We start from the raw sequence: 13,865 nt of genomic DNA on the forward strand, positions 1-13,865 counted from the left end.
GAAAAGAACTGTAGTATTTTCTACTTTTAAAGGGGAAAATGAATACTGCCTAAAACTATGGTGGGAATTCTGTACCCCCTGATTACAGAATATTCACACTGATTACTCATGTGCAGGTTTTATTATTCTCGTGACCGTCATCATGACTTATATCAGTGTTTCCCAGTGAAGAAACGGGGGGGACTCTTGGTATTTGGGGCAGGAAATTCCTTTAGAACCTGTATCCCCTGCCCACTATATGCCAATCATGTCTTCTCCCAGGTCATTGAAATGTCAAAAGCTGCTGTCACACATTTTCCACATTTTCAGGTGGCCCTTAGAGTACTACCTGTAGTTGAAAATCATTGCCTTAAAGAAAGGTTTTGTAAGATTTTACATGAATTAAGAATGAAAAACGGCATTGCTTTCTAATGGATAAGCAGTGCCCTGGAAATGAGTTTATAATGAAAATACCTGACGTTTATATAGTAGGCTGCAGTTTACAAACACATTCCTTTGTTTCATCCTCATATCCACTCTGTTAGGGCAGGTCTCACTACCCCAGTTTTACGTAAGCAGAAGCTGAGGCTCGGGAAGGTTGAATAACTTGCCTGAGAGCACATTACTAGTGAGTGGGGCAGCTAGGCCTACTGGGCACAAGCTTTTTATTCTTTTTGGAATGGAATTAGGGCTAAATACATAAATAACATTGTTGAGCTCTTTGGGGGACAGAAATCATGTCTTAGATAACAAATTATCTGACTCGGTGCCTATCACCAAGCCTTATACATGATAAACATGCAAAACAAGTATTAAATGAAAAATTAACTTCTGTATATATTGGTTTTTCCAGTAGTGAGCTATACTTGGATCTTAAAAAAAAATAAATAAATAAACCATTGAGAACATTGATTTGACAAGCTGTTCCTTTGCAGGCATATTCCACAGTGGGGACACCAGATTACATTGCTCCAGAAGTGTTCATGCAGACTGGGTACAACAAATTGTGTGACTGGTGGTCTTTGGGAGTAATTATGTATGAAATGCTAATAGGTATGTTTTATCACTCATTTATGTACATACCATATACATTTCCTTGAGTGCCACTGATGAACACATTGTAGATATTATGGGCTGAAACAGCTGAACCCTTTCAACTGATTTCTGACATCCGCCAATGTTAAATACACACTGATAAATATCAGTGAGCTCTCCGGGGATCCTCTGTCAGGAAGGGGGCATTTAACTGGAACTCTCATGTATCAAAATTGTCTCTGCATGGCCTTTTAGGCAAAAGAGGGGCAATGCTTTAAATCCTTTATTTTATTGACTTTATTAGCAATTTTATTATAAATGGCTGATGTTTCTATGATGGTGGTGTTTTTTTATTGTTAAGCGGAGCACACAGGGCGGTTTCGCTTTTTGTAACACACATACAATAGGTGTAGCATATTTGATCATAAAAGCTCATGAAACTTGTTTTCTCTGATACGTAGGCTATCCACCTTTCTGCTCTGAAACACCTCAAGAAACATATAGGAAAGTGATGAACTGGAAAGAAACTCTGGTATTTCCTCCAGAGGTGCCTATATCTGAAAAAGCCAAGGACTTAATTCTTAGGTTAGTAGTTAAATCCCTAGAGGAGTTTGTGGTATCTTAAAACTTCACAGGGACCTAAAAGACTAAATTGCCTATTTCAGCTTTGTGGGAGGAAAAAGACTATCACTGATCTGTACAGTCAAAGGCATCAGTAAAGAAAAGGTGTTTTTTAAAAATGCAGATTCTTAAAGCGAATTATGCAGGGGGAAAAAGTCAGAGTTAAGAAGAGGGAAGAGGCCTTGGATTATTTCAAAGGTCACTCCTGTTAAAATACAATGACCTTGTCCCTATCCCCTAAAGAGAAAGGGAAAATAAATTCTTAGTAGCAGTTCATATCACAAAAGTCTCTATGTGAAACCTTTTCTAAGCACAAGATTCCATTCTGTTTCTCAACTAAGATGAAGTGTTTAGGCTGTGTTGTAAATGGCTGGAAGGCATATAAACTGGGCAACCCATGGGAACAGCTAGTTGGCAGCATATTATACAAAATCTTCAACTATCTATGACCTTTGACCCAGCAATCCTACTTCTAGGAATTTCACATATGCAGATAATCAGATGTGTGTAAAGATTTACGTACAGTATGTTATCTTGATATTGTTTTTAGTAATGAAAAATTGAAAACCTTCTAAATGTTCAACAGTAGTGAACTGGCTAAATAAATTGTAGTGTTTCCATGTGTAAATTTTAGAAAATGAAGTTACAGAAAAATATTTAATGACTTTGAGAAATGCTCTAAGTGAAAAAAATACTCCTAACATGGTAACACAATATTTTAAAAATTATATTAAAAGACTAGAAGGAAATGGCTTCAGTGTTTATAGTAGTTATGTCTGAGTAGTGCAATTACAGATGATTTCTATTTTTTTCCCACATCTCCCACAATAGAGTTAACTTCAGTAAACAGAAAAAAAGATGAAATGTTTGGAATCATGCAAATAGACTACTTTACATGTAATCTGCATATGATAATTTCTCTGTTTCCATTTTCCAGGTTTTGTATTGATTCTGAAAATAGAATTGGGAATAGTGGAGTAGAAGAAATAAAAAGTCATCCTTTTTTTGAAGGTGTAGATTGGGGGCACATCAGGTATGTTTATAGGCTTTGAGTGGGAGAGGTCTGAGTAAAAACTTTTTTACTAGATTTGGTGATTAATTTTTCTTCGATCCTGCTAGATTAAATACAAGAAGTAGCACTGTGATAATGTGATGAATCAGTGTTCTCTGGATTATATAAATGAGTGAGACTATAGTGGCTATAGCTAAATGACTCATTTTATCTAATGTCCACTTTAAGGAAAAAGCACATATCGTGCCCCTGTTTAGATTTTGATATTCAGAGTTACATGACAAAGACTGTTCGCACAACAAAGATATAATTACATTTGACTCTATAACCCCTCATTTTTGTCCTCTAATTAATATACCATACTGTGTCTCCTTCATTAATTTGTAAGAATATACAGTCCGTCTTTTAAACATTGTGGGAAAAGTTAAATAATGCAAGTAGCTTTTAAGAATTTGCTTACAGTTGTTCGTTGTGAGCATTGGCCTTTATTCACTCTGTGGCCAAACCACCTTCAGTGGCTCTGGTCTATTCCTCAGACAGCAACAGTTTAGAAACAAGTCTGATCGTGCCGTTTTCTTCCTTCTCTTTGCATTTAGAATAAAACTAAGGATCCTTAAGTGCTTTTCAGGATCGTGGGATGTGGCTCTTGCCTCATCTGTACAAGCTGCATCTTGTATGGTCTTTCCCACTTCTCCCACCCCAGGGTTTTGTCATTTGCTCTTCATTCTGACGAAAATGCTCTTCACCTCCCTGCCCCTGCCCTTGCCCTGCCTAGCCAGCCCCTTTTCCCTTTCAAGGCAGCCTATGTGTCCCTTCACTGGAGATCTTCACTGGAGCTTCTATGATATGCCAATTTGGGGGGATCATTTATTGTATGCCCAGCACTGTTCTAAGTGCTTTATGTGCATTTCTTATCTTATCCTCATAATAAACCTGTCACAGAGAAGTAATTTGCCTGCAGTGCCTCAGCTAGTGAATGATCTAGCTAGAACTAACTAGAACTAGACCCAGGCAGTTTGATTCTAGAGTCCTGACTCTTACCTGCTTCACTGTATTATACTGTCTATACATCATCTCATTGAGCAGAACTATGATTCCCCCCTGTTGCAGTGGGAAGGATGCTCAGAGACCACCAGTCCAGTCTCCTGGTTTTATATTGGGGAACAGTCGCAGTGCCTAAGGTCCTCCTGCTAAGTAATGACAAGAGATTAGATCTCAGGGTACCAGGGTCTCTGCTTCTTTACACTAAACTAATGGAAATTTATTAAGTTAGTACATTAAGTATAAATAGGTTAGAATAATTCTGGGAAAAATATATACATGCTCTTACATAATTTTGTAAACTTATCACCTAATGGATCCAATAAGTACTTGCTAAAAAAACAGAAGCAATAAAAATTGATAAATTCTTTTAACTCTTTTTAGCATGATAAGAAGGCATTTTCATGACTTAGTATTTTTTTAACCTAATGTCCCTGATTCCCTTAACATTTATATGACTGAGAAGTTTTGGGATTCAGATTTCATCACAAATGTGTAGTCCCTTCACTCTTTGAGCCCCTTATTTTCCTAAATGACTTGATTTACGAATCCTCTACTAGAAGAATTCTATTCCTGAATTAATTAGGTAGGATCCAGTCCCCACGGTATCTAGGGTACTTTATATAATGATAAAGTTCTTTAAATAAAATCGTTTCTGCTTTCCGTTTCATTAACTCTTACTTTTCCTCGTTAAAAAGACAGCATGAGAAAGTCTTGGTACAAAGAAATAAAAATTCCAAGTAAATGATAATATTTTATTGAAAAATTATACTCATCTATGAAATCCACTTAACTACAGGTATTTTCAAATCCATAATAAATTTCCTTGGCTCTTCTAATATCTATAGAACAGCATGCAGAATTTGCAGGCAGGATAATGTTTTGGAAAACCGAGTTCAAGAAAACTTACCATGGTTACTCAATACCTTTTTTTAGGGAAAGGCCAGCAGCAATCCCCATAGAAATCAAAAGCATTGATGATACATCAAATTTTGATGACTTTCCTGAATCTGATATTTTACAACCAGGTAGGACAATCTACAACACAATTAACACTATTAAAAGTCTCTGAAGACGATGACATCTTCATTAATGAAACTCCTTTGCTCTTGGTTAATTTTTTCTCTTCCTAGTGCCAAACACCACAGAACCGGACTACAAATCCAAAGACTGGGTTTTTCTCAATTATACCTATAAAAGGTTTGAAGGGTTGACTCAGCGTGGCTCTATCCCCACCTACATGAAAGCTGGGAAATTATGAATGAAGCTCACATTCGCTCACAACCAAGAGAACTCAGGTAGCTGCATCACCAGGCTTGCTTGGCGTAGATAACAGTACACTGAAATACTCCCGAAGATGGTGGTGCTTCTGACTATAAGAGGAAATTCTACAGGATTAGGATTTCTAAGACTACTACAGGAATTGGTTGGCAGTGCCAGCTGGCTTTTTTTTTTTTTTTAATATTTTATTATTTTTGTTAACTTTATTATATGAAGGTACTGGAATAAAAGAAATGTACATCCCTTTCTAACTGCACTGCCTACATGCGTATTAAGGTCCATTCTGCCTGTGTGTGCCGTGGCTTTGTACTGTAACACCTCTAATCAATTCAGGAGCAACATATGTCGTTTAAAGCAACATAGGCTAACCTGTAGGTAACACTGCAGTATTGCTGTTTTACTGCAAACCTTATGGGTCTAGATAATCAATAAAAGCCATTAGAACACTTGCCCTATTGGTTTGGACATGTACAGAATATATATGAAGACAATTTCTGTAATGGTTTTAAGACATTTTAGAAAGGAAATACACTGGTTATTTAAAAAATAGAATTTATCATCATGTTATTGCACAAACTCCACAGTAGGGAGTGACAAGTTTATAATAAGGAGGAAGTTTTAACACCTTCACTCGAGCACTCCATTAATATATTTACTTTGCATTCAGAAATACTGATGACCTTTATATACGTAGTCTGTATACTCATAGGGAGATGTACTGTATTATATAAAATGTAAAGTTGCTTTTCTTGTGACAAGAGGACTTCTTTTTTAACAAGAGGACATGGCATTATTTTAATTTGATTCTGGTGAGTTGAATTTAAGAAATGACCATGAGGGCTGCTTGTAGAGAACTAGTGTATTTTTATTAAACTATTTTTTTAAACGTCAGACTTCTCTGATCATGTAAATGGACTTGTAGAGAACAAAGAGCTATTTACTTTGGTTTTCTAGAAAGTTGTTACATATCATGGCTGGTTAACTTTTATTTCTTTTGATGAAAATTTTTCCTTTGATAGTACTTGTATTATTGTGCCATTATTTTCTTATACTCCAAATGTACCAAAGATCCTGAATAGAGTGGATGTTCACAGCTGAGGAGAATTTTCCTGTCCTGTGGGAATGCTGTCTTCACATCGTTGATAGAGGCCAGCTCATTCAAGGGCAATATTGTTCACGCTTAGCTACATCACTGTGGCTAATGTAAATGGAATTAAGGAAGTAAATGAAGGCCGGTGGGTTGTGATTAGAGAATAGGGGTGATGATGTCAGCAGCAAATTCTTTGGGTATTTCCCTAAGAATGGAATAGTCTTTTCCAGCTCAATATTTTAATTTTAAAATGACTCTCTGAGGTTTTGGTTTCATCAGTAGTAGTGGAGAAGTAATACTTGATCAAAGAATGGCCTAATGTTTGTCTTAACTGTTAACTGGTGGAATTTTTTTAGATACAACAGTTATCACTATTACAAATGATCTGTGATCAGAATCTACAATGATAATTTATTTGTACGGATGTTCTTCTTAGTGGGGAAGAATTGCATAGGATCGTTATGCAAATCTACAAAAGATTTTATAAATGTCGCTGCTTGCTGGGGAACTCCACAGTGTTTTAATAAGGTCATTCTAGGTTTTTTTCCTGCCCTGTTCTCCCCTTCCCTTCCTCCCCATTCCTTCCCTTCCTTTCCCTTGCCCTCACCCCACTCTTTCCTAGTATTTGTTTGATACTTATGATGTGTTCATCTAATAGTTCATTTCCATTTTTCTTATTTGGATCATCTCTCATCTAGGAGAGAGAACTATTAAAATCCTGGGGTTATCTCAATTTGACTAACTCTGGTTTTTCTAATTATAACTGCCTCTAATTTTTAAAAAATCTTTAGCTTATGTTTAGTTTTATGAGATTTTTCTCAAACCCCCCCCCCATTTTAAAAAAGGATGTTTTGCTAGTGTGATAGTGAATGGGTAAGATATGGGGAAATTGCAACATTCTCTGGCTCTAATATGGTAACTCTTATAGTATTAAAAAATTCATTAATTCAAGTTAGAGAGAGAGATTGATATAAAGGAGCTGAGTTTAACTTTTAATTGAATAAGAATAGAGCATTTTAGTTTCCATCTCCATTCTTATTAATAGGAAGAACTTGGGAATAGTTATGGTTTCTTGGCAGTGGAAGGGCAGTTAGGGAAAATTTCCTTTGTTTAGAGTCTCATTTTTCCCTGGAGTCAATAGAGTGATTCATAATCTTTGGGGTTTCCTCCTCATCAAAAGCATTTCTTAAGTGCCTATCTAAAAGCAATTAAAGACTGTGTCTGCCCTTTGGAAGCTAAGAATTTGATTCATGATGCAAACTAGCTAGATGATTTGCGAAGTACCCTTGAGATTGAATTTTCTGTATTATATACTTCCCATATTTCAGGTGAACCATTTAATTTAAATGACAAAACCCTGTCTAGTCAACTGAGCATAATGACATTTTCTTTAAATTAGACTCTATTTTGAATTAAAGAGTTTTGTTATAAACTGTGTGTTCTTGGTTTTTCTAAGTATATAGAAAGCTTGTATAATTCAGATTTATTGATTTCCTGATTTAATGTAGACTTTGACTTTTTTATTAAAAAAACCTTTGTATCAAAGCAAGTTATGTTATTTTTCTTTCATGCTTTTCTTATTAACATAGCTTTAAATCTTTAAATTTATTGAAGCATAGTGCAATCTGAGAATAGGGAATTTCTTATAAGTCCACCTCTTCTGAATGGAATATATATATGATTTAATAAGCTATTAGTTGAATGGAAAATAACAAATGTGGAATATTCAAAACTTTCCTTGGTTGCTGAGGCTCAAGATAGGATTTCATTTATTTGTATAATAACACACTTTTTCTGTTTTTTTAAACACCTGTTATCTTTGTGTACATCTGTAAATCTCAAGATATTTTTAAGTACATTTATTTTTGGTGCTTTATTGTAGAAAACCTTCAGACAATCAACCCATCAGTATCTACTGGTAGGAGAAACAGCTATCCATCTATCAATGATCTACAAATAAATGAATTGAGATTTTAATCAGCAGAGAGGTCCCTGCCTACCAAACACACTCTCTCTTTGAATTGCTAAGACTGAGAACATTCAAAATAACCGTTTTGCTACAACCATGATTATTTCCTTTTGTCTTTATTTAAATTTTATTTTCTCTATAGAAGTGCACTTATTTCTGGAAACTTTTAATGAAACAAACACTTGGAACAAATATAAGTACAAGACACTTAGGGCTACTAGAAATATTTTAGATTTTTATGAAAAAAAGTGAGGGAGATATTGCTGTTTTAAAAAGGTCTGAAATAATAAAAATAGATCTTAGTTATTTTTTTAAAGCAATATAAATTATTCAGTTGTCTGGAAAAATAATCACCAGGCTATCGAGTTCTGTCTTCAGTTACTGAGTTTCAAAGAAATGTTTTGGTGGCATGAGGCCTTTTTCCTTGAAGGTAAGAAAAGAATAAAAACTATGTTTATAGTATTTCTGCTGGTGAGGCTTTTTTGGTTATATTTTCAGGTTTTGAGAGAGGTGTTATCCAAAACTCAAAGACTATTTTGTAAGTGTATCCAACTTTTATACTTAAAGATTACATCAAGAACCAAATAAATATTTTAAGTTTCACTCGTGTTTAAACAATTCAGATAGTTTTACAGGTTTTGTATACAGCTCCCCCACCCACTAGGCCAAAACCAATTGGCAGGCAGAGGTGAAATCTAAAATGCCTCAAAATTAAATTGAAAGTGCCTCAAAACAGTACGGAAACGAGTGATATAAGTGCCCCGGGTACCCAGGTACCACCACATCTGTCCCATGGGAGACACTGATCATTGCTCATGAAACTCTTTCTGCTGAGCTCAGAGGGAGCCAATCAGAATCCTGTTCATCCTAGTTGTGCTTCCAGCTGTTCCCCGACCGACATTATTTCAGTAATGCTGTTGTTAAGACAAAACGGGGAAAACATTGAGTATCAAAATTTGGACGCTGGAGCAAACTTGGCCCCCTCTCTACATTTACCTTCTTTCAAAAGCATCTTGGGATTAAAAGAACTTACACTGGTGTACAAAGTGCTCCCACTTACCTTATTCATTTTGGTTTTTACTATTAATCTGTGAAATAAAATAATTACTATCATTTTACAGATGATCAACATGCAGCTGAGCGTGACTTAACCCGAACAGGTAATAAATTGCTCTTGGATCAAGTCCAGTCTGCTCCCAAATCACAGAGCATGCTTCATTGCGAATTACCTCGTGTGCTTCTCGACCTCAGACAAACACATGGGAAGCAAGTGACGGAGTTGTCACTTGGGGTGCTTTTGACTGCAAGTATCAGAAGATGAAAGTAAAAGTGGTTTCAACAATAAGGAAAATGAGTATCGTGTAAAAGTAAGACACGATATAGGGACCTTCCAGAGTAAATTTAGGATCTCAAAAACATCATCAAGAATGTAAGTGCTTTTCATTTTTCTACTTTGTCATCCTCATTGTGTTGGATGTCCTTGGTCTTGTTTTCTTAGAGGGGCTAGACGGCCACAGGGAGCCTAAGCATCAAATCCTCACACAAGTCTTTAAAAAGAGAAACTACTGATTGTTCATCCTCTTTTTAAGAGCAAGAGAAATCTTTTCCAGAAGCACTCTAAGCAAAGTACCCCCCCCCACACACACACACACATTTTGTTGGCCAAGATTATGTCATCCATCCCCTCCTACAACGGTACCTGGCCTGGTGACTGATTTAAAACTAATCAGGATTCACATCCCCGGTGCCAGCGTGAGGCTCTCCTGAAGCACAGGGCTATGGGATACCAGACCCAAATTGGAGTGAACCTCCAAGATACTCAAAAGGGTGCCACACGGGTTTATAGCAACGGCTCTTACCGGAAGTCACTGCATCTGGATTTGGTTGCTGGTTCTGCCTCTGCCTATGTATAGACCGAAGGCTGGTCCATTTACGTGTTTCTTGACCCATCTGAAATGGGAATACTGCATACCACTGTGCTAGACCACGGCTCAGCTACTGGGACCCCAGGTTTCTGGTCCTTCAGAGAACCAGGAGTACGGGTGGGTCTCTGGACGTCATTCAAACAATGGACGTTGGGCCCAGTGATCAGGGCTTGGTCTTTTTAGTGCTATTGCCATCCCTGCCAGCTGCTATTCATCTCCTCATTGGTCCATCTCCCCCAAAGCTGTTGTATCAGTATTAGGGATCCTCACCAACTTGCTTCCCTTCAAGATCCAGCCAAGGGTGGGCCTAATCACTGTTGGTTCAACTGCTTTCTCTCACTTGAGAAGATGGGCTTTGAGGAATAGAAATCAAGACATTTCTCAGGAGACTGTTCTAACCATTACGAAGTTATCTCTGAACTTACATTCCTTATCAAACCCTTAAACGTAGGCTGACTTTTAAGTCTGTCAAAGGGAGAGATCCATAACAGGGAAGGGAAATTGTCCTTTGCCTTTCCTGTCCTCTTGGGTAAGACAGTCATGAGCAGAACCTGAAAAACCCTCCTGTACAGTTGTGTACGATATGAGGAGGATTGAGGAGGGCCTGGGGCACCATACTTACGGTAAGAGTGTCCGAAACCTGCAGAAGTAAAAAGTAGTTTAGCTTTCGACACATATATACACAAATACATAATCTCTAAGGGGAAAGCCCGTATATAAAGATGTCCGCACAACTATTCCCTCTTGTCCTAAGTTTTGTTCTCCCTTTATTTTTCTAGGAAGTTTAGTTTATTACTACTTCTGTCCTCTGGCTTTTGTAGAAATACACAACTTACCCCTTGCGACACCCTAGCCGTAAGAAAATTCATTTTTGACAAGTTGAAGCAATATTTCCTGAAGTAGAGTGCTCAGAGCAACTATTTCAAAATCAACTAGGGTGCGTATTCGAAATAAGGATTTAGTGTGTCTCACCCCAGACCTACTGAATCAGAGTTTCTGGGGTGGGGTCTGAACATCTGCACTGTCTCAATCCAACTTGGGGAACTACTGAGCTAAAGGAAAAAGGGCACTGGTTGGACTTTTCTAAAATGAAATAACACCTGCCTCATCGATTGCTGTGAGAACATCTATGTGAAGTAATGGAGGCCCAGTAGGTGACGTACAGCAGTCAGCCCCTATCTATGGTCATACCTGGCACAGCGTAGGTGCTCTATAAGCATTTGTGAACAAAAGAATTAATAAATAACTGCATTTTGTGGGCGGCCCTTCTTTCCCTCTAAGGCCAATCTCAAAATGTTTTCACTTTTAATAAAAACATAAATCAACTCCAAAAGCATTGAAAGGGAATGTATCTCTTGCCAAAGTTGTTATTTTCCAGGGAAATAATGTAAGAAAGTTTGCATTACACAGTGAAGCTCCCTAAATACTCTTAATAAAAATCCTTCTCAGATTTCCCTCCCTGTGGCAGCTGCCACCACTTCTTTTCCTCTCTCTCGTGAACATACCCTCCTGCAATTACCTTCTCTGCTTCTCCCCTCCACAGGCCAAGCCCAAGCCAATCTTTCCCATTCCAGAAGCCCACTAGAGGCCCATCTATCCCTCTGAGCACATTTGGCACCCCTGTTTCTCCTAACTGCACTCCCTCTCCTCAACCTGCTGAGCAAATCCAAGAATCTTCCCCAGTATTCACCCTCCATAAAATGCCAGGGGTGGCAGAGTGATGGGGAAGAAAGGGTAGTTTTAAATATTAATAATTGATTTCCTCAGTCACTTGGGAGCTCATTAATGGGTAGTTATTTACTTTTATGCATCACTGGAAATGGTGTCTTCAGTTTAACTACACTCTGAAGCAGGTGGATTTGTTTTTCGTCCTGGACCAACAGAGATATCTAAGTGAACTTAAAGGGTCCCCCAAACTAAACTACATTGTTACAATCCCAGCAGGAGGCTGACAAGAATAGGAGTTTATAGTGTGTGAGACAGTGGTTCCTAATGCCAGTCCTGTTCTTGCCTGAGTACTTGGCAGTGAAGCAAATTACTGAACAAACTTAAGTTCCTCCTAGGATTAGCAATAATTCCTAAAGAGCAAACCTATTCCTGGGCTTTTGGCAAGGAAACCACATTGACCAGGAGAAACTATACCATGCACTCTACAAGTTATGTTCCAAATCACTTTTCTTATATTTTGCCCGAGGAGAAAATATAAGAAGACCAATAGTTGGAAATGAGAGATGAATTTCCTATCCATCTGTCAAGATATTGTGCGACTATTTCTGCCTTATCCTAGGAGGTATAATATAACCACTCTTGAAGAAAAAGAAAATCATGCCTTAGAATGTAAAGCTCCAGAGCATAAGGAAAAACGAGAAAGTAGAATTTAAACTTGAACAGTTGGGGGAACACACGTTAAACTATGAGAATGGGGCTTCCCTGGTGGCGCAGTGGTTGAGCGTCCGCCTGCCGATGCAGGGGACGCGGGTTTGTGCCCCGGTCTGGGAAGATCCCACATGCCGCGGAGCGACTGGGCCCGTGAGCCATGGCCGCTGCGCCTGCGCGTCCGGAGCCTGTGCTCTGCGACGGGAGAGGCCACAAGAGTGAGAGGCCCGCGAACCGCAAAAAAAAAAAAAAAAAAAAAAAAAAACTATGAGAATGATTTGCCCCAAGGAATCCGGTGGGTCTGTTCCCCTTGTGTGTTATACTTCCTGCTATCATGTTTAGGTTCCGGATTCTTTTGCTCTCAGGCTTTTGGTGGAAGTGAATCATCATTTCTGAGAAATGAGGCCTGCAGTGATTCACGGGCAAGCTTATAATGCCCTATGAACTCCTAAGGAGATCTGACTTTTACCATCTGGCTTCTACCATCTACTGAGTGATCCTGGCCAAAATACTCATTTCTGAGCCTCTGTTTGCCTACTGAGAAGACAAGAATTATAGGTGTTCAATCACCTCACAAAGGTTGTTGTGAGGCTCACATGAGATGATAAAGGGAAAGATGCTTTGTAAGCGAGAGTGTATACACAGTCTGTACTGTACATTGTAACCGGGATCCTAGCAATTCCACTTCACCATTAAGGTGGCACTGAACATGTGTGGGTCTAAGAATGTCCCCTTAGCCTCCCAATCTTGGAAAACCACCTCCGAACGGTGTACACTTGTCTGGAAAGCCAGGGTTTGAACGCGTTCAGGGAAACCTAGGCCAGATTGCAAGAGTATCTGCCAGGGTCTGTGTGGAATTTTATTTTCTGAGCTGACAGCATACGTTGGTGTTGGTGCGGTTGGGGTAGAGTTCCAAGTCAAGGCTAGGGCTGGGATGTTTCAAGGCGAATGGTTTTGATTAGGGATGTGTCTCGGTGGGTGTTGCTGAGAGCAGCTTCTCCTTTCACCTCCAGCAGGATAAAGTCCTCGTGCTCCCCTTCGGCGCAACCTTTTCTCCGGGTCTTGCCTATTTCCGTCGGGAACACGCGTCCAACGCCCCCGCCAGGTTCGGTCCTAAGTAGCCCTCAGGACACAAAAAGCAGCTAGTTTCTACGCTGTAATGAAGAGTCCTGGTAGGAAGATGAGTAGATTTAGCCTGGTCGGTGCAAAGCTTTGGTGTTTTCTCTGCCGTTCCTTTTCTCCACTACCTCTACTAGACAAACTGTGACCAAGTAACCCTAGGGTCCCGTGGGCGGGGAGCGAACCAGCGTATTCGGCATATGATGAGGGGCTGTCAAGTGATCCGCAAAGAATCTTGCTTCTGGATTCACGCAGCAACCGTTGCCGTATCCCAAAGGGCTTCCTCGGTGACCCCTCTCTGTCTCGTACCCTCGTCTCTGCAGCCAAGCCCTTCCACGGCAGAAAAGAGAAGGGGCCGGAGAAGTCCTCCTTCCAGCTCCCCCCAGAACCCCATCCCACGCACCCCTACGCCCCCGG

General features: G+C 39.1%; 1 protein-coding gene across 1 annotated transcript in view; it reads left to right on the plus strand.

The window, feature by feature from the left end:
* Positions 1-6,792, plus strand: part of STK38L (serine/threonine kinase 38 like) — an 81,546-nt gene extending 74,754 nt beyond the window's left edge. The window contains exons 10-14 of the mRNA XM_059081558.2: positions 915-1,032; positions 1,476-1,599; positions 2,573-2,668; positions 4,625-4,716; positions 4,822-6,792. Coding sequence (XP_058937541.1) covers positions 915-1,032; positions 1,476-1,599; positions 2,573-2,668; positions 4,625-4,716; positions 4,822-4,949 — 558 coding nt within the window. The 3' untranslated portion in view covers positions 4,950-6,792. The remainder of the gene's footprint in view (positions 1-914; positions 1,033-1,475; positions 1,600-2,572; positions 2,669-4,624; positions 4,717-4,821) is intronic.
* Positions 6,793-13,865: the final 7,073 nt, after the last annotated feature.

The sequence above is a fragment of the Kogia breviceps genome, chromosome 12 (genome assembly GCF_026419965.1).
Source record: "Kogia breviceps isolate mKogBre1 chromosome 12, mKogBre1 haplotype 1, whole genome shotgun sequence".
Classification (NCBI taxonomy): Eukaryota; Metazoa; Chordata; class Mammalia; order Artiodactyla; family Physeteridae; genus Kogia; species Kogia breviceps.